We start from the raw sequence: 21,770 nt of genomic DNA on the forward strand, positions 1-21,770 counted from the left end.
AACTCATTCTCCAATATCCATTGGTACCAAGATAGAAGCAAACCCAGGAAAGGTGTTCAACACAGATGTTTGGGGACCTTGGGTAAGGCTTCAAAGAACAAAATTCTAGAGGTGTTTCCATGGGAAGGCAGAGTACAAGAGGAAACCAGAATAATTTCTCCCAAACCTGGTAGATGAGCCCCACGGAGGCGGCTGCTTGCCCCATGAGTTAGGCGGCAGGACGCAAAATTAACAGCACACACGAAGACCACTAACTGCTTCATTTATTCCTCCAGTTAGTCAGGGAAACATCAGGGCGTGTTCAGTTTCAGAATGGAAAATTACAGGTTGGAGAGAAAAGAGCCACGTTCGGGGGATGACAGTGTGGTTCTGGCCCTGCTCATTCACGTTTGAGTTTACCTTAGAAGGAAGAACATGTATACACACAAAGACAAAACTTGAAGGAACACGCACGAGGGAACACCAAAGTCCTACCTGTCCCTCTCCTCAGTCTAATCTACAGTGCAGATTTAGTGACAATGTGAGGGACAAGGGGCACATCTCGGAAACCAGAGCGTTTGGGGCTCAGTTTCTCCTATTTGAGGACAAAAACTCTTTTTAATGTTAACACCAGTCGAGGGCTTCTTATTTAAGGCTAGCTTGCTCATCTCTATAAATGCAAGGCCGCGTCATCCAGCCTGCTTGGGTTGGATATTTAAGGTAAATACTGTCAGGTCTACAGGGTTGGAGACTCTAGGAGTCCAGTTCTGAAAAATACCACCCCCATACAAGACCATCATAACTATTACCAGGAAAGACTCATGACAAATGGCTGAAAAAAAATTCATATACTTGAATGGGAATGTTCTTAGAGCCTCATATGCAAGTTGGGGAACTGAGGCCTGGGGAACAATTTTTATTTTTTTTTTTTCTGCAAAGTCAAATGGCAAAGTTAATGACCGGAAGTCAAGCTCCCCAGCTGTTAAATGCTGTCAGATATTGCATAAATGTACACTCCCAATATTATTATTGTTGCTGTTTTTTTAAACCAAGATTCCAAAATTGGCAATTTTATCTTTTTAAGTGGAAAAGAATCTGGAGAAAACAAAGTGTGGACCACGGATACATTTCTATTCGTTCTTAGGACTTTTGTGCTGAGATAAAATGAAAAATCTACCATCCAGATCAAAAGTCAGGAAACTGCTTTTCCATGAACACGTGATGAGAATCATACACCAAGAGAGACATGGAAGACAGCGCCACATGGGAGGGTCAGAAAAACAAATGAGGAAATCAAGTGGATCACGGTGATAAGTAGCGGGCTGGTCTAGATTGCTCAGTGCTTTCAACTAACACAGACAACACAAGGTTGAGATACCGGAGAGATTAGCTCTAGAGGGACTGGCAGCACCCGTCAGAAGTGGGTGCAGATTGACATATAACATCCACTGTCACCTGACCTAAGCCTGCATGACACTGTATCCAGCTCCACATGGCTCTAGGGATAGGTCACTGCCAAATGCATGTCACCTCAAAAACTGGCTACCTTTCATTTTTTTCTTTTTAAACGATGATGCACGTGAATCAGAGAGGGGCGGCCTGAGGCGGCAAATGTTTCAAGTGGATGATGGGGGCTGCACATTCTGAACTCTGGACAAAGTGACTGGGATCTTGGTGTCCCCTGGGCCTGGAGCTTTAGTGACAGGCTGGGTATGGGCTTTGATGTCTGCGATTCGTTCTTTAAACTTCTGCTGAAGGAACTTTTCTTCTTTGGAATAGCTCTTGGCAAACACGGACATCAGTAGGCACCCTGCCATGGATGTGCCCCCAAGGCAGAAGAGCACAGCCCCCGCTAGCTTGCACGTGTCCAGGGCGCCGTTAAACTGCACAGCATGTGTGTCAACCACCATGAAATCAGCTTCACCAAAAGCTTCAATTTTGGGGGGCACAAGAAAGCCCACTGCCAGGATAGTTAGTCCGAGAATCACAAATACAGTGCCTGAGATGAGTCCGACCTAGAGAGACAGGAGAGAAGCAGAAGAGGGTGAGCAGCTGGGTCTTTCTGCTTCCATTCAGTCACAAGGGCACCACCCATTTCTTCAGAGTTCTGGGCTATTCCCAGCCACCCCCAGTGTGCATGGAAGATCAACTTAATTGTATACCTAAAGGGGGAGGTGAGAAGGAACGCCAGCCGGAAAGCACAGTCCTAAATCTTCATTGCTAACTGGACAAGCTGAAGGAACCGGCTTTCATTCACCTACCTTGCTTGGTGTTGGGGAAGAAAGAAGCTGCCCTGACGTCCAGAGCTGGCCTCACCCTGTCCTTGAAAACCTTGATGTCCCCAGAGGCTGCCATGTCATAGTATGTTATGGCCAGCACAGCACATCTCATAGTGTTAGCTCAGACATGCTTAACCTGTGACCATGATGGAAGAACACAAGACCAAGCCACTTCATGATTCTGTCATAGCTTCTATAAAACAAGGTCATCATGTAGGCTGCTCCTTCCAGCCAACAGGCCTGTCTGTTATTCCTTTTTCCAGCAAGGCCGCCCTTTCACTGCAGCCTGCCTTCCTTACAGACAGCTTTATCGGAGAGTTGTCTAGACAACACAGAGTGCCCTGTTGCTTCTGTAGCATCCTCCCAGAATCCCCTAGCCAACGCTACACCCTATAATCCATTCTTTCTCACTCCCTCGTTCTGTTCCTGCGGTGTCATTATCTTCACTGCAACCCAGAATGCTCAACTAACAGATGTGGTTCTTGTATTTGGGGCCTGAGAACACTGACAACCCTTTTCAATGATGATGCCTTTCTAAAGTAATCAGGGAAGAAGGATCGACAGCCAGCAGGTAAAGCTGTGGAAGCTCCAGAAGGTCAGTCACTGGCTAAAGGTAGAGCCACTACAGAGTCAGGGCCTGGCAGTCATACAGGTGACCCCAGACCCATGCTGTTTCTTTTCACATGTGATTGAGTGCAGTTTGTGCAGATGCCAATGTGTAAGAGCAAAAGAGGGAAGACAAACGGCTGTCTTAAGTGCAACGGTTATGGTAGGCTCTCACTTCTGTAACCAAATGCCTGTCAAAGAAACCTAAGTGAGCAAGGGTTTGTTTAGGCTCAAGGAGAGGCAGTCCATCATGGTGTGGAAGGCATGGAGCAAAGACGAGGCTTGCTTACATTTCATTGGGTCAGGAAGCAGAAGAAGGGGGCTACAGGAGTCAGTGGGTGTGATGGCTAATCTTGGCTGTCAACTCGACTACAGCTGGAATCAACTAAACTCAAGTGGTTGAGCAAGGCTGTGAGATTATTTTCTTGATTGGGTGGATCATGGAAAGTGGGAAGATCCACTTCTCCATTGCTGGTGGGAGTACAAACTGGTACAGCAGCTTTGGAAATCAGTACAGAGATTTCTCAGAAAATTAGGTAACAACCTTTCTCAAAACCCAGCAATACCACTTTTGGGTATATTTTGAAAGGATGCTCAATTGTATCACAAGGATATGTGCTCAACTATGTTCATAGCAGAATTATTTGTCATAACCAGAACTTGGAAATAGCCTAAATGCCATTGACTGACGAATGGATAAAGAAGATGTGGTACATTTACACAATGGAGTACTACACAGCAGAAAAAAAAAAATAATGACATCTTGAAATTTGCAGGCAGATGGATGGATCCGGAAAACGTCATATTGAGTGAGGTAACCCAGACCCAGAAAGACAAGTATAATATGGACTCATTCATAAGTGGCTTTTAGACATAAAGCAAAGAAAAACCAGCCTAAAATTCACAATCCCAGAGAACGTAGACAACAGTGAGGACCCTAAGAGAGACGTACATGGTTCTAATCCACATGGGAAGTAGAAAAAGACAAGACTTCCTGAGTAAATTGGGAGTGTGGGGACCACGGGAGAGGGTAGAAGGGGAGGTGGGAGGAAGAGAGGGGAATGGAGAAAAATGTATAGCTCAATAAAAACAGTTAAAAAAAAAGAAAGTGGGACGATCAATCATAAACCTCGGTCACACTTTCTGGCATCAGCACACATAAGAGGGCGTGGAAGAAGGAAGTTTCCCTTTTGTTGCCTGCTTGCTCTCGCTCATCCTGTGGCTGAGGTACTCCATTTGCTGTTATCAAGATCTGTTTACTTGGGATTTCAGTGTAGACCAAAGACTCACAGCTCTCTAGGAATCCCCTGAGACTCCAGCACCAGATGGAGACTCCTGAGAATCCAGCCTCGTGAACTGAACGACTACTGAATCCTTAGTGTTTTGGTCAGGAAGCAGCCATGGTTTACCACTCTAATACTCTCCTATGTATTTATATGTCTATATATCTATATGTCTTTATCTACATATTCACTCTATCAGTTCTGTTCCTTTAGAGAACCCTGGTTGATCCAGTTGGCGTTCTCCGCCTTTTTTCTTTTATAGTCATTCTGGGACCCCAGCTCATGGGATGGGGCTTTCCATATTCAGGGAGGAGCTGTCCTCAGTTAGTCCTCTGTGGAATTATCATCACAAATACTCTAGTGATTGTTTCCTTAGTGTCCTAGGAGTTCCTTACGGCAACCAAATTGACAATGAAAATTAATCAGCGAAGAGCAGGGAGGCAAAGTGATGTGCCCGGTGGTGATCGGAGCCCAGAGGGGTGGGAGATTCACCCGGGCTCTCATCCTGCCGTTTGTACTGAATCGTAGAAGTAAAGTTACTTGGATGCTTGTATTACCATTTTCCCTATTTATAGAATGACAAATGATTATAGTATCTACGTTATGACACTGTGAAGGTTAATTATGACTGTGTTCAAAAGCACTTAACTTTGATTTGGTAAGTAACAAATTCTAATGACTAGCTGTTATGAGGGGGAAAAAACTTTGGTTAACAGTATTAAAACATTTACTTATCATTTGGAATGAGGATTATTTAACACAGCTATCCATTTTTAAACATCTTTTTTCATTTCCTCCCATTTCTAGTTGCTTTAAGTTAGAGTAGCAAATATATAATTCTACCTAATCTTGGAATTAAACGTGTTTATTTTTCTGTTGAATTTTAGAGGTCATGCATCGATTGAGGGGGCTTGGCTAATAGAAGAAAAATGCCCTCATTAACTCATGACCTTGGCAAGGTCCTCACTGCTGTTCAGCATCAGGTGTGGCCCAGACACCAATCGAGATGCAGGTGCATTTAATAAAGATGCTTATGAGAAACAGAGATTTTCATAGTCACCATCGGAAGCCGCAGTCTTGGAGAAGCACATTTCAAGCTTCTGTACTTAGTATTATCTGGATCTCTATGATTCCCCTGCTTTCATTATGCCCACAATACTATTCCAATTACTGTTTTGCATAGTCTCTGTCAATTATTTTAATTCCAAAAGTTTTATTCACCATATATGGGCACACGTCCTTTAATATGATACAGCAAAAAAAAAAAATGAGAAACCAAAGAAGACAGTGTGAGCTTAATTAGAAACAGAGAAGCTGCTCTGCATAAGATGCAAGGAACAGGAAAAATTGGATGGTAAAATCATGTTTTTGGATTGCTAAATATGATGGTAAGTAAATTCACCTTCAGAGACTAGCCATTATTTATAACTCTTCAAAAATGACTCACATTGAAAAATTCTGGAAGCACAAACTAAATTAACTTAAATATCCATGCTTCCCATGTCACTAAATTACCTCCCTCCCCAAGAACTGTGCTGGAGAGGAGAAAAATATATAGCTCAATAAAAACAATAATAATAAAAAAGAAGGTGCCGAAGATCAAAAACCAATGAGAAAAGCGGTAGCTGTTTTCATTCGCAGTTTCTGCAGAGCGAGGAAGGTGGCACCCCTGCCTTTTCTGCCTCGCCTCTTCAAAGTTCATACTCAAGCCTGACTCTCAGAAAACACTCCAGCCTCTAGCCTACTGCAGTGGGCCCCGGTGATTGAGCTCAGCACAGCCTGCCTCCCAGCTGAGCAGTACGCAAGACAAAATCCACTCTGAGAATATCACTCACAGGCAAAACGCAAACTGCGGCTTCCACGTGGAGGAAGCTGCGACCATTGTTGGAACTAGAGGGTGACTGGACAGGCAGAGTCTCCTCTCTTTCCTTATCTCCAGTAGAATCTCGTAGGAGGAGGAGACTGTCATCACGGGCTGTCTGTAATCAAGGCAAGTGTCATAGAACCTCCAAGCAGTGTGCCCAGAGATGGACTGAAAACAGGAAGCAACTCGTGACTGTAGGCATGAAGGACTGATGAATGAATGGATCATGATAAACCTGCTTTTTAAATTCCCACGAGAATCATGAAGGGGAGGGAAGGTGATCCCGAGATCATGTCAGAATACTGGAGGGAACTAAATTCTGGGGAGCGATTCCATCAGGCTCAATGTGGACTGTATCTGAATGTACTTGTGAGTTGAAGTCATCTTCGGTCTAAGACAAAACTCAGTTAAAGAGCATGGACACACAAAGGTCATTTAAGGTTCTAAAGAGACCCTAGAATTTTGTACAGCACCATGTGTTGGGAGGACCAGAATGCTGCTGGAGGGGTCCCAATAGAGCATCCTCAGGCTACGGGACAGTGGGGTCACTCTCTTTTTTTTTTTTATTACTTATGAATGCCCAGCGTTAACTCAACTTGTTTCTTACCCACTTTTCTTAAATTATCCTTTTGCCTCTGAGATTTTTCCTTTTCTTCTGTCATCTTGCTTTCTCTTACTCCATGACTGCCTGGGTGGCTAGCCCCTAGCGCTCTCTGTCCTTGTTCTTTTTTTTTTAATTTATTTATTTATTAAGGATTTCTGCCTCCTCCCCGCCACCACCTCCCTTTTCCCTCCCCCTCCCCCGATCAAGTCCCTCTCCCTCAACGGTGAGTTTAAAGGTGACATCATTAGGTGATGATAAACTTCCACAGCAGCAGCAAAGCCAGGGCCTATGCTGCGACTCCTGATGTCTACCTGAGCTATGCAGAGCGTGTGCGAAACCCATCCCCTGCTGCAGTCAAGGAGAGTTTGCCTATAGAGGCATTTGGGCTCCAGAAACCAGCCAAAAATTGCTGTTATTTTGACCAGCATCTCCTTTCTTGTTCTCCAGTGTGCTGGAGAAGTCTGGATCCACAGTGTGTGCCAAGCTGGTAGACAGAGCCAGCAAGCAGCCTCTGTAGCCCAGCTGTTCTGGCATAGAGGAGGCAATAAAGACTGCCGGAGGCCAGAAGCAGCTAGGCAGAGAGGAACAACCTGGGGAGGCAGGTGAAGGCCGGATGGAGGTAGGCGAGAAGGAGCCATCTGGGGTGGAGATCATTCAAAGCACATGGGGAGTGAGGGGGATTTTGATTCTCCCCTCTCCCCAAGGACTGCTGTTGCTTTCTCTGTAAGCCTTGAGCTCTGAGTAGTGACTCAACCCCTGGCCATGGCAGGGTCTTGTTCATCATTTCCTACCTCCCTCAGGTAGATGCTGGGCTCAAGTGAAGCCTGATGTAAAACTTTGGCTCAGGTGCTTCTTCAGGCCTGACCCCATGCAGTGTGCTTGGCATCCCTCCACTGGGATAACAAACTTGCCCATCAGCCCTTGCCCTTCACAAAGATTATCCCCTCCAGCACATAAGCAAATGCAATAGCTTTCATATTCAAATAATGTTTTAGTTCCCCATGTTCAATTCTTGGGGTCATTCCTAACCTTGACATCCAATCTTAGTCTGCGATGCCCTGAAAACAGCATTCTCTTGGTTATCAAAGCTCCCGAGTCACATACACTTGAAAGTATGTGTTTACCTCAGATTACGAGACACTTCTTAAATAGAAATACTGTCTTTTTTCCTCATTGTACTCAGAACACTGTATGGCTGAGGAGAAATTCCTATTGCATCCAAAGCTTTCTGTGAGCCTCTGGATGCATTTCCAGCTCACCGTGGACCCTTCTCCCCAAACCTGCAAACACTCCTGCTTGCTCTGTCTGGGTCCCTGCTGCCTGCAGTGCTCTCCACCCCTCCACATTTGCAAGGCACTTCTTTCTACCTTGGTGCCCTGCTTCTGCAGATGCACAGGGAGTCTCTACTGGGGTAAAGTTCTCCAGGCTGCTCCAGATGCTCACTTCCTTCGGCCTCCCAAACTCTGTGTGCCACTATGCACCATGACCATTTCAATAGGAACAGTTAGCATGCTGGATTGTAATAACTTGCGTCTGTCTCTATTTAATTGTGGATGTCTATATTTTATTCAAAGGCAAGAAAGTGGACCTTATATAATCTATTGCATTTACCGGGAGGTCTAGTGTGTGCTGGGCCAAGTATTTGTAGAAAGAAAGAATGACATTGAGATAGATGCCATGTATGAATAAGCAGGGAGGGCAGAGTACAGATTTTAGCTCAGGTCCATGTGATTGTACTCTTTGTTCTCACTAAGCCTCTCCTGTCTGCTCACTGCTCAGGGCAGAGTGTTAGCTAACAAGGTACTGTAAGCACAGCCCCAAGGGACAGACTGGCTTGACTTTTGCAATTCCATAGTGGAAAGCAAAGGGGTTGCCAGCACCTTGAACTACCTATAATTGCAATTTGAAAACCAAGAAAAAAAATTAGACAGGGTCTTACTAGGTCATGTGTGCAATGGGGCCTTTGTCTGTATTATTACAAAGTTCTTCCTGAGACCATTTCCACTCAGCCTGCTTTGGAAGTTCCCCAGAATAGCCTGTCTCTGCCCCGAGTAGAGCAAATGTCACCAAGACAGACTCCTTAGGCTGTGCAGGCTGACATTAGGCTTTGGTATGAAGGATTTTATTGGAATGTAGCCTCGGAGAAACTTCAACCTATATTTTTCTCAAATAGGCTTAACAAGATAGCGAACAAAGATTTTGGACCTAACTTGTGTAAGATAGAGGGAAGATATTAAAATTCTAACGGAGTTGGTCATCTGCTGTGAGTTCTTTATTTTCAGTCCACATTTCTATATTGTTTAATGGATTTGCAGTTCCCAGTTCACACAGCAGTGCTCTGGACGTATACAAATGCTTCAGTAGTCTTTATGTCAGTGGCGTTTAAAGATACTGGCAGTGTAAATATACTCTACTCATGCATATACATCCATCTGTATGTATGGAGAGAAAGAAGAGGGGAAGTGAGAAAAAAGAGGGAGAACTGAGGAGTGAAGATGCCCGCCGTTGGTCCAGGCCAGTAAGGATTCGTCTGAGCTGCAGTGTCTGCAGAACAAGGATGCTGACTGGTCTAACTCTAATATAGTTCTGTGACAATGGTATGATTTTGAATGAACATAGGTTATTCACACTAACAGTCATGTTACCCAATATGAAAATCACTAGATTTTCAGTTTTATTTTTATTTTAGCACCATAGTATTCTAAATGGCATGAAGTCATGACTGCTAACACATCCAAACCTTATTGAACATATAGCAGCCATTGTCTTAAGCAATTTCTAAATACCATTTCAAATCTCCCATGGTTTCCATGGTGAGTGAAGCGTCACTACGCAAAGTTACGGGGCTATGGAATGCAAGAATGTGGGTTTGAATTCGTATGGCCTGAGATTGGAATCTATGCTCATATTCACTAGGCCACACTGCCTTTTGCTATACTGTGTTACCAGCACAACAGTTTTAGGTCAACGTCTGTGTCAAATGTGTGGAATCTTTCAGAATAAGCATGGAATGTTGGAGCTGGAGGAAACCCTGGGCACCCTTTAAGGTCAAATCTTCTCAGAGACCTTCCCTAAATCTTCCTCCATTTCTTAAGCCCTGGGACATTCCAGTATCCCTTTCTCTTCTATGATAATTGCCTTTCCTCAGGCACCTTCTGTACCTTTTACCCCTAAATGACATCAAATCCATGAGCTGAGACAGTACATTGAAATGGCCATTAGAGTTTTACCTCTCTTAGTGCAGTAGTTACGTTTGGTGTGACACAGCCAAAGTCACACTCATGGTTTCTTCCTGTTCCACCCCTCTATTAGATGTCTTCATCCAAGCAGGTCAAAGCATCATCCAGGACATGAGCTCAGGCTGAGGGCCTGAGATCTTGCTTGATGACTTTTCATTGATATATCTTGACAGCCTGGCCCTCAAACTTATTGCTAAGCTGGACTGTTTTAAAGCATCACTGATAGCTGCCTAATCTAAACTGCCATTGGTCTTGCCTGGGTACTTTAACCACTTCGGAATGCATCTAGCTGTGTTTGTCCAATAGCGTCTGTTCTGCTCATTCAGTTACCAGAATGATCTTGGTAACATATCAGTCATCCTGAATTCCTCAGATGATGGAGTTCCCTGTTTCTTGAGGCAACAACCTATGTCTTCGCTATCGTCGACAGCACCCCACAGAGACCACCTGGGCTCTTATTTTTCTGAGTTCAGTGTCTTCCCCAATTTAACTCTACTTCCAGACTGGACCTCTTCTCTCCTCTCCTCCCAGGGGCTTTACAGTTGCTATGTTCCCAGCTCCAAACGACATTCAGCTTGAAAATATTCTGATCTGCTCCACCAGCCCATGAGCCCATCTGTATTTGCCCAGTTTCATCTTTTCTGCCAACCTTTCTCCACCTTGATCTTTTCTATCCCTGTACTTCTGTGCCCATCTGCATTACCGCCTTCCTCCCATGTGGATAGCTGGTGTTACTTGACATGCTGTAGGGGCCTTTACGTAGGTACGCCAGAATTCATCTCCCTCTTCTTCCTGACTACAGAGGCATGGGCCCAACTGCCTTAAGTTTCTGCTACCTGGGGCAGACTATAAGCTTCACATGGGCAGGAAGTATTTTGTTTCCTGTTTATCATTTCCAACATTTCAACACAATCCTTCTACAGATGCAGCCAGTGCTGAGTATCTCTTGAGACACTGAATGGATTTTTCTAATGAGTCCCCTCAGAGCCTGCTCAGTCCTCTGAGCCACATGGTCCTCTGTATGGTGAAGGCAGAGCTGGTTTATGACTATGAAGCCATGCCTCAGCCTTAAGGCTTGCTCCACACCTAATGGTTTCTTTCTAATAGTTGTTCTAATGTGCCAACTGATACTGAGTTAACTCCTTCTCTCAACCCTGTGATACAGCACCTGAAAGAGCAACTGAAGGGAGGGTTTGTTTATTTGACTCACAGCTTGAGGGAATACAACCCCGTCACGGTTGGGGAAGGCTTGGCTCCTATTGGATTGGCAGGGGCTTGCTCCCTCTGGACAATCAGGAAGCACAGAGCAGGTAGGAAGCCAGGGTACAGTGTAAACATCAAAGCTCACACTCTAGGGACCCCCTTAGTTCAGCTAATCTCCACCTCTTAAAAGTTTTGCAAACTCCCAAAGCAGCACCAGGGCCTGGGGACCAATGTCCAAATTCAGGAGCCTGCGGGGGGAAATTTCACATTCAAACTATTGCTGATACCTGTTCAGACTGTAGGGAGGCTGAAAGAACACCATGTTCTGCACACGAGTGACTTCACAGCTAATGAATGAAGTGGCCAGTTAATGACTAGCAAGACTACTAATTACCTGACCTTTGAACCCTCTTCTGTTTAATCAGCTCATCAAGTAATTATGTAGTATTAAGAGGGTTTTTTTTTTTTTTGGTTCAAAATTTATAATCTCTTTTCCAAGGGAAGAACAATGCATTTAATGTCACCAGGATTGAGGCTCACACAGACAGCTTCTCAGTTCTCTGTAGCCCCAGTATTTTCCACATGTGATATTTTTTCCCTCAACGTTCCTTTCCTCACCTTCCAGAATACCGAGCTCCACCTGTTAGGCGATCTCTGGATCTGGAAATCATCCTCATACTCCCAGATGGAGGCAGTGCAGTCCTCATAAAACTGATGCAGGTAGGACCGAACTCCATAGCGCTGGTACCCGCCCTCAGTCTCAGTCTGGGCTTGCTTGGACCCACAGGTGTTGCTGCAAGAAGTCATCTTCCCAGCTGGAAAGACAGCACAGACAGAGATCAGCCCTATGGGCTAATTCAAAAATCCCAGGACCAAAAGGCATCTTAAAGGCACGAACCAGGCTGAGTCCTGCCAGGCCTATTTAAACAGGCCAGCATCTTTTCTTAAGGGAAATGGCACCTTTAAAGACTCATTAGGTTACCACACACCCTTCTCTTCTGTTGGATGCAAAATCACCCCCCAGTAATTGATGTCTAGAGCTGGTTCTCCCCAAACAAAGGAGATACAACAGCTTCAGCCACTTAAATTATATAAAACACAAGGACAAGGTACACGAGAAATGACAACAAAGAAGCCCTGACAGCTGACCTTGAATGTAAGAAATTTGTGGGCAATCTCACTGGCCATGGCGGAATTGGTCTTAGGTCATCTGGATCTTTAACCACATTCCTCTCTAGATGGTGTACAGTATTCCTCTTAGTGATTTCCAATTTTGCATTCAGAGCTCATGAACTGCCTCCGATAATTTAACTGATTGCTAAGTCATATGGAAGCTTTGCTAGAAAGCTGTGGAGCAGCTAACATACTTCATTAATCACAAGCGAGTGGGCCATTAATTTGCATCTCCCCAGTTCCAGCACTGTGTGTTTCTGTGGTTATTTGTGGTTATATACGTCTGCCCATGTATTTCCATGGTTATTGTGGATACGTCTACCCATGTATTTCCGTGGTTATTTGTGGATACATCTGCCCATGTGAGTGTGAAAGTGTAATGCAGACAGTAGACCTTCCTACTATTTCTTACAAAGTGTCTAGTATAAATAAGACTTAAGAAAATTAAATAAGACTTGCTATGGGTGAGCTCCCTAGATGCAAGATAAAAATTTAAGATTGATTTTTTTTCCAACTGTTACTCTTGGAGAGAGCACTTTATATAGATTTCATTAAAAATTCACATTAATTTTTTAAAATAAAACTTTATTTAATGCTTTTGGGTGTTTTGTTTGCATGTATGCCTGTGTACCATTTGCATACCTGGTGCCTGCTAAGCTGAGAAGAGGGTGTTGCAGTTCCTGGAAATGCAGTTGCAGGTGATTATGAGCCACCATGTGGGTGCTGGGAATTGAACTATGGTTCTCTAAAGAACAGCCAGCCAGTGCCCTTAACCAATAAACCCAATGTTTTTTTGTTTATTCTTTTTAGTAAGGAATTACTGAGGGACCATAGTTTTGGTGGGTGACTTCTCAGTTCTATGTTCTTTGATTTTTTTTTATCTCTGTATAAGCAGATAATTGTTTAGCTAGAAATGGAAATTTCTGGTACTTCTCAGTTTCTTGTGGATGATTTTACTTTTACAGACATAAACTGTATATGAAAAAGTGAGACACAAAGTTATTTTCTCATTGTGAAAATATTTTTCCAGAAAAGTCTAGGACTGTGCTATAATCTAGACCAAGAAAGATGCATTAAGTGTTCTAATTGCTTCTCAAGGTACCAGCTAGTAAGGTCCATAGGACAAAAATGTTCTCTATAGTTCTGGTAGATTACTTTATGATCAATTAGTTTAGTTTGATAATGTGATGGCTGTCTTAATTGCCAACTTCAAAGAATTTACTATCACCATAGAAATAGTTTTAGGTTTACCTGTGCAGGGTTCTCTACACTGGGTTAATGGAGGTGGAAAGAATTACTGTAAAGGCAGGTAATGCTATTCCATGGGTTGAAGACCTGAACTCAACAATGGACTGAGCACCACTGGGTTGAGGAACTGAACTCAACAATGGACTGAGCACCACTGGGTTGAGGACCTGAACTCAACAATGGACTGAGCACCATTGGGTTGAAGACCTGAACTCAACAATGGACTGAGCACCAGCTTTGATCTGTCCTTTCTGAACACGGATGTAATGTACCAGCTGTCTCAAGTTCCTGCTGCCATGATGGGCTATGCTCTAGACCTGGGACCAGTAATAGCTCCTTACTTGCATAGGTTGCTTTGGTCAGTATCTTGTAACCAATATAGATGGATGTGGTGCAAGCTGAAGACAGCCCTCTGGGAACCAAGCAAGCCCTCAAGCGCACTGCTTTATAAGTACTCCTGTCACAGATGAATTTGCTTAGCACATATAGTCAAACTTGAGAAAATAGGCTCTTGATGTCAGAAAAATGGCATTCTTGGCCATTGCCCTCATCTTCCCATATTCTGGCTAGCATTACATTTAACACCTGTGTACATTCTTGGTTCCGAAACAACTACCTTTAAAAACAATTCATTCAGGAGAACATGTCAGTAGAGGTAAAGGTAAGCAGTTATGTTTTTTTTCTTAACTTTCAGACATCCAGAGGGGTTTTATTTCACAACTAGTCAAGGTTTTAGAAAGCATTTTGTCTGATGGATCAAAAGAATGGTACCTATTTTTTTATGTCTTAAGTGCTAGGATGATCTCTGCAGTACCCTCTATTTAATGCTTACACAATGACTGTGATTAATAAGAGCCTATTACCAGTGACACATAAGAAGAATAATTTTAGAGTTGCCTTCTTTGAAGGCATTCCAAGAAAAAAACTTTCAGTCAACTGGAGAAGGGGTTGGTATTACTAACTCTGCTTTGTCATTGAGGAAACTGAGGTACAGAAAAATCATCTTGCTAAAGGTTACACTGTGAGTCAGGGAGGAGACAAAAGATGACAGCCACTACAATATGCAGGAGCTTGGTCTGAATCATGGCTTCTTCAGTCAGAGTCATATCTCCTAAAGGTTTTATATAATTTTCAGGTCTCCTACAGAGCATCTGAATCTTTAACATGAAGAAAGAACAAAACCAAATACAAGAGGAATGAAGTGTCCCTTATAGCATACAAGAAGAGCTGCTTCCCCCTATTGCTGAAGTCCCAACTCTTAGGACTCAGCTCTTATGCTGAGCAGGACCTTGAAAGTCATTTTATTCATTCTCTGCCCTGCTCATTTCCAGAACCCTAGGCTAGTGTTTTTTCATGAGACTCATTAGTTAAACTTTGCTATCCACAAAACAAAACACCATTATGAATATAAAAAAGCAGAGGGAGAAAGCACCATGAAGCAAACATTTTTAGCCTGAATATGCATTCTGCTTCAAAATGGATTATTAGTGATGCTGGATCCATTCCCGAAGACGAATCTTGCTGGATTTTACTTCATTTTTCAAGAGCACAAAACATGACTAGGAAGAGCATGGCATGCATCATGTTAGCCACACAGAACAGACAACGGATTCAGATATTGCGTTCTGGTCATGAGATCATACTAAGCTTATTAACATCTCTGGACTGTGGTTTTATCATCCTCACATGAAGGAGCTTAGACAAGACATGTTCTGTTTCTTCCAGATGTGTTTCTCTAGGAGTTGTCAGTTACATGTCTTCAGAATGAGTCATTTACTTTTTGTTGGCCAAACAGCTGAACTTATTGATTCCTCACTTCCTGGTGGACTGTCAGTCTCAAATGTCTTTAATTCCAGTGTATATAACGTTTAGCTAAGGGGGATGTAAGCCACTACCCAGGCTATCTATTTGCATTAAACAGACCGAATGCTTGCAGACTGTTCGTGTAACACGCTACTTCAGTATCGTATATGTTGTCCTCAATAGTAGCCCCTGAATGGGGGGTGGTGACTGAGAAGACCCACACAGCTTCCTCAAGATACCACTAGTGGGGATTGATGTCTAGAGGAGAATGACTACTTTGGAAATGAGTTTTAAAATCTAGCATGGTGGAGTGAAGGTTTGGGGGTCTAAGAACCTTAACAGAGTTAGATAACTCAAGAGTAGTTAGTAAGTCAGAAGTTAGCTGTCTCCAGACAAAGAATGTTACGGTTATTTGGCATTTCCTCTGTTGATTGACACCTGTGGTGTTAGACCAAGGATACACAAAGTCATGTCACAAAGTGATTGTGAAGCTGGGATTATTAAATTATATGCAAGGAACTAGGATGGAGTCAGGAACTCAAGGCTGGACAAAGATTTTTGAACTCGAATCAGCACTCCCTTACTGGGCAAGACTTTGTTAGCTTGTACTAAATAGCTGGATCAACTGTCACCAAAACAGTACTGCCAACATTATTTATGGCTATTATAAAGGGAAAGACCTTAGGGGCCTCCTTTCTTCTTCTTTTTTGTTTTGTTTTTGTGTGACAGGGTTTCTCTGTGTAGGCTTGGCTGTCCTGGAACTCTCTCTATAAACCAGACTGGCCTGCCTCTGGTCTCCCAAGTGCTGGCATTAAAGGCATATGTCACAACTGCATGACTGAAGACTCCTTTCTTTAGAGAAATCGTTATTACCCAAGAGGTACGAGCATAGAGGCTGATAAGAGAACCTTCTAGAATTATATTTAAATGAGATACTGCTGGCCTATAACTTGTAAATATGCTAGTGGAGCTTCTCGTACCCCCTCTCTTTGTGTGGAGAGGTCCAGGTCTGTGGTCCAGGTTCGCACTGAATTAACTCTGTATAGCTGAGACTGGCTTTGAACTTCTGATCCTCTGAACATCAGCAGTTCTGGGATCTCAGACGTGTACCACCATGCCTGGTTTGTGCAGGGTTAAGGATCAGATCAGGGATTTATGCATGGGAGACAAACATTCTACCAACTGAGTTATATCCCTAGTCTGGAATCATGATAGAATTTAGGCAGTATTCCAGCTGTGTGGGGCTGTTGCTCACCTATAAAAAGGGATTTCTTCACATCCTCCTTGAAGGACCTTGTAGATGCTACAAATGAGGACCATCCACAGCTTTCTTCTCCCTATTATTTGTCTTCAACAAAATGGCCTTCATGTGCAACATTTACAGTAGGTAAGAGCACAGATGCTGAAAACTACCCCCGGCAGGACAGACAGATCTCCATAGGTAGTGCTGTGAATTTGTGGACCACTGTACTGCAGTTTCAATGGTTGGGGATTTAATTTTGGGCTAATAAAGTAGTTGCTTTCATTATTCTAAAAGTACTCACAGTCATGGAAATAGAAAACTGTCTTTATGCCTCCTGCAACTCTGAGGATGTCAGAGACATCACACTGTTTATCTTCATGGTCTCCCTGAGAGAAGGGAGACAGCAAATTGAGGCACAAAGTGGATGAGTGTTTTCCCATGGCTCTGTGTGAGTCATTGTGGTCCAGGCTCAGGTCCTGTGCTCTTTATTCGCTTTGAAATAACTCTCAATTTTTTATACTATTTTTCTCTCCCTCCAAAGGATGCTGAGATAATGAGAATGACATTCCCATTAGAGTCACTTTCCACAGGGCCAGTGCTACAAGACACAAGGTATAGACACAGGCCATTGAGGACACTTATCCAGAACCAAACCCAAAATGCTGCTTCCCTTAAAAGATTCTATGAGATTCACAGTGCACACAGGAAGGCATGAAAGCCTGCTAACAGCTTTCCACTTTGAAATGGAGAACTCTTGAATTATATCAGCATGATCATAAAACTTGAAATGTGTTTTTACCAATGGATCAGTTCAGAGATATTTTACCTTTTCGGAATAATGACAGAGATCACAGTTTTATATAATGAGGCCTTTTTATACTCCCCATGTCAGTACATTGTTAGTCACTTTCACATTTTAGAAAAGAGGAATAATAGTGTATAATTAGCTCACTCATTATCAACTGATGGAATCCTTCAAGCTATGTATCTATATGGTTATCTAGCTCACTTATACATCCATCTATTACTCGTACATCTATTTATCCTTTTCTATCTGTATTCCATCTATCCATCTATTATCTAACCTATATCCATTTATCTACCTATCCATCCAGAAATCATTTGTCTATCTATCTATCTATCTATCTATCTATCTATCTATCTATCTATCTATCTACCTATCATCTATCTATCCATCTACCATCTATTTATTATTATAAATAGTCACCTTTCTTTTTACTTATCTCTCTTCTACATACCTACCAATTTACACCCTATCTATCTATCTATCTATCTATCTATCTATCTATCTATCTATCTCTACCTATATGCATATATTAATAAGGTTTGAAAAATTTAAAACCAAAACAAGCATCTGTATTCTCTTTTTAAACTTCTTCCTTAGCTGCATTCAGGGTACAGGTGCCTAAGAATCCACACACGACAAAAGCTCTTACCTTCAGTGTTGTCCTTGTCCTCTGCCTGCTTGTTCTTTCACTTCTCTTCTAAAATTTCATTCTTCAATTCTAGTTCAGAAAGGAAAACATATGACCCAGAGCAAAATCCAAATTTTACAAGCAACATGCAAAGCCATTGACCAAGAACTTCTTGTGAAAGAACAGCGACGGCGTTTCTTCAACAACAAAACAATGCAAACAAACAAAAACAAACTCAGAAGTCTGCATTCCAGTTTAAAACTTCATAATGGGCTCGTGTGATAATTTTTGGGTGAAAGAGGTGGCATAAACCCATGGATTTTGTGAACCCCAGAACACCATAGAGGTGCTGTTTTTATTTTGGTGTCGTTGATAACACCAACTTGATTGGTCTGCTTATATCCCATATACATTAAATGAAAGAGGACTTTTTTCCTAGACATCCCAGACCTGCTCTGCAAAGTGAACGAGCCTTACTATCCGTGCGTCTCCTGACAACCTCAGGGCCATCATCACACTCACGGCAAATCTCCTTGGACAATTTACTCATTGTGTTTAGTTTAGCTTCCACATCCGTTGTCTTCCCATCATGATCAGTTTACTCTCCAGCTGCTCAAGAGGAGCAGGTGCCTGGGCACAATTCAATTAAGAGACTGCTGCCAGCTACTGAGCTATTGGTTTTCTGCATTACTCCAGTCTTTTGAAATTTAAAAAACAAAAACTAGGGCCATACCACCCAAAGGGCCATGAAAATTCCTCTGTTAAACAGATTCTCCTGTGCCTCTGAAGGAGAAACGAGAAACTGAAGACTGGGGTGGGGGTGGGGATGGGAGTGGGAAGGGGTAAACCCAGAGAAGGCCTAACAAACTGTCTTCAGCATTTCCAGGGTCCAGTCTATAATGGAGAATAGCTGTACCATCTTCAAGATTCATTTCCTTGCTCCCTTAATTTGGGCGATATGCGAGCCCATATTAGAATCCAGGAATTGAACTAACAAAAGAGAACAAGTCAGCTAAAAACGACCTCACTACCTTCCTCTGTTTCCTAGAATCCCCCTTTCCCCCTCTCCTGGTTCCTGTCTCTGTCTCTGCCTCTCAGCAGTTTTCTGCCTCGTACCAGACACCTTTCTTGTGTCTGAGGAAACTGAGGGTAGAGACAGCCTCCACCAAAGGCGGGGGAGCCTTGAGAGCTCTCCAAGGTCCTGAAAACATTTGTGCCACAGAGACAGGAACCAGTTAAGCCAATACTAGTTGTTCCAACTCCAGCTGCTTTGTGAAGCCCCCAGCCCCGGTCTGACCTCCACCCACGTATCCCTATCTAATAACAAAAAGAAGTAGGTCCTGAAATAATATCAAAACATCTTTAGACATGGCCAAGGGGTGGGGAGGGCCGGTGGTAGTGATGCCGGTGGAGAACGGGTCAGGTCAGCCTGGAAAAGAAATTTGAGAAGCTTTGCAAACTCTAAATACATCTATTTCATCCTTTCTGTAAACACAACTTTCTTGTCTTATAGGAAGGAAACTCCTTTAAGTTTTAAGCTGTACAATCCCCTAATTCTTACATAACATAGACCACAAACCCCCAAAGCATGAAGTTGGTTGTCTAAAATTGCTACGTTTTTGTGTAATTTAATATGCATGATGTTTGTGAATAAGTAAGGAGGAAGAGGGGAAGAGTAGGTTAGAGGGAGAGAGGGAGACCGATAGAGGTTTGTGTGTGAGGAGGGCGGGAGGAAAGAGAAAGAGGGCGAGATGAAGAGATAGTCCTAAAACAGCCCTCAGGCCTCCTGCGGTTTTACCTGTTCCTCCAATCCCCGACCCGTGGAGCAAGTGCAGCCGACCTAGCCGCAGATCTCTCGCTGGGGTCCCATCGCCGCCGCCGCCGCCGCCGCCGCCGCCGCCGCCGCCGTTGCCACTCCCGCCTCTCCAAGCTCAGCTGCGCGTGATTGACAGCCGGCGGCCCACGTGCCCGCGCAGCCCAGATGCGCGCATCCGCGAGTAGGGGCCGGGTCCGCGCAGCGCGGGCAGGCCGCGGGCCGGTGGGAAGGGCACCCTTGGAACACCGCCCCTTCCTGCCAGTGGAGGCTCCTTGTCCCCACCCTGGTTGGGCGGGGCGCCTGCCCTATTCTCTCTCTTCTTGTTTTCTTTTCTGACTCCAGTTGTATTCGGTCTCAAAAGACTTTTTCCTTCCAAGGACTGGGAGTTGAACCCTGGGCCATGAGCTTGCGCTCTACTATTGAACTATATCTCTGCCCTCTTTCTAGTTTGGTTTTGCCACATGGTCTCCAAAGTTGTACAGATTGACCTAGAAGCTACTCAAACCCAGGCAGGACTTGAACTTTTGACCTTACTTCAACCTCTCAATTAGTTGGAATGACAAGCTGCACCAAGTTTGTTTGATTGTTTGTTTAATTTTTAAGCGCGATTTTAAAAAAGTAAACAGAGCAAATGGGTGGTGCCACCCAACACTTGGGAGGCAGAGGCAGGCAGAGCTCTGTGAGTTTGAGGACAGCTTGGTCTACACAGTGAGCTACAGGACAGCCGGGGATACATAGAGAGACCCTGTTTCAAACAACATCAAAGACAAACAAAAAACAATAACTGATAATAAATTAAGTGACCAGAGACTCAGAGAGGCAGGAAAATTCAATGTCTGTTTCTTTCACTCCTCCTGCTTTGAGATCTGCAGAGGCCTCAGCTCTTTGTTGCTTGTCCTTGAAGAGGCAGGAAGCAAGCCAGTAAGCCGCTGCCCAACTGTCAGAGCCTTTCCTCGGCTACAGCTCCTCACTTTGCCCTTGACTCTGACATGGGGAAACCTAAAAGTATGAGAGGAAGACAGATCAAAGTAATGAATTAAATGGTAATAAATGAAAACGAAGGCTTGAAGGCAAGAAGCCCAGAGAAATGACCTGTGAGTGCCTCAGAAAATGAGTGTGGGTGTGCACACTTTAGTATATAGAAATGATGGCAGCTGTTTCAGCGACTTTATGAGTATCACTGGCAAATGATACTTAATTAGAAGGATGATGTAATATTAATATTTGTATGCATAGGCCATGAATAATGATAAAATGATATCATGTTTACCCAGTACTTTACTTGTTAGGCATCGCTTTACCACACTCTGTGTGTGTTCGTCTCAAATATAAGAAACCGTGACTGTCTGCAACAGTCTTCTGTGGTGGGTATTCTCTACAACCCCAGTTCAACAGGTCCAGAGGCTGGGGTAAGAGAAGTGCGATTACATGATGACCCAGACTCATAACTGCTTGCCACAAGTCACACAATCCCTGCTGTGATTGAATGAGATGGTACTATAGGGTCATGTGTTTAAACACTTGTCCCTAGCTGGGGCAGTGTCTGGGCGGAGTGGGGGGTTGTAGAACCTTTAAGAGGTGGAGCCTCCTTGGAGGAAGCTGGTTAAGGCTTGAGATTTATTTATTTTCTTTATAGACAGGGTCTCCATGTGTAGTCCTGGCCATCCTGGAACTCAATATGCAGACCAGGCTGGCTTTGAACTCACAAAGATCCTTCTGCCTCTGTTGGATTAAATGCATGCACCGCCACATCCAACGTGAGGGTTTTATTTTATTTTAACATACTTTTTAAATGTTTTGAAAGTTGCAAGCATTTATAGAGTGTGTACCGATCATTTCTATCGCCCATTCCTCCCCTCGAGTCCTCATGGTAACCCACATTTCACCTCCTTCATGACTTCACGTCCCCTTCGTTTGTTAACATTGTTATTAATAACTCAAGTCCAGTTTTGCTGTGCACATACACATGGGCATATGGCACCCAGTAGGTCATG

The 21,770-nt window shown here is 43.6% G+C and overlaps 1 protein-coding gene across 1 annotated transcript; it reads right to left on the reverse strand.

Moving 5' to 3' along the window:
* Window positions 1-245: 245 nt before the first annotated feature.
* Nrsn1 (neurensin 1) lies at window positions 246-19,938 on the reverse strand. The gene is made up of 4 exons (XM_005354985.3): window positions 19,759-19,938; window positions 17,982-18,050; window positions 11,676-11,872; window positions 246-1,994 (listed from the first exon to the last, which is right to left on the reverse strand). Exons 3-4 carry the CDS (start codon window positions 11,862-11,864, stop codon window positions 1,596-1,598), a joined length of 588 nt encoding a protein of 195 aa, XP_005355042.1. The 5' UTR covers window positions 11,865-11,872; window positions 17,982-18,050; window positions 19,759-19,938; the 3' UTR covers window positions 246-1,595.
* Between the last annotated feature and the right edge of the window lie 1,832 nt (window positions 19,939-21,770).

Source organism: Microtus ochrogaster, chromosome 16, assembly GCF_000317375.1.
Source record: "Microtus ochrogaster isolate Prairie Vole_2 chromosome 16, MicOch1.0, whole genome shotgun sequence".
Classification (NCBI taxonomy): Eukaryota; Metazoa; Chordata; class Mammalia; order Rodentia; family Cricetidae; genus Microtus; species Microtus ochrogaster.

Excerpts from the sequence above, each read along its gene's own strand:
- Nrsn1 (XM_005354985.3), bottom strand. The coding sequence starts at position 11,864 with ATGACTTCTTGCAGCAACACCTGTGGGTCCAAGCAAGCCCAGACTGAG. Across the intron at positions 1,995-11,675 it reads GGAGCTCGGTATTCTGGAAG|GTCGGACTCATCTCAGGCAC; the intron begins GTGAGGAAAGGA and ends CTGTCTCTCTAG.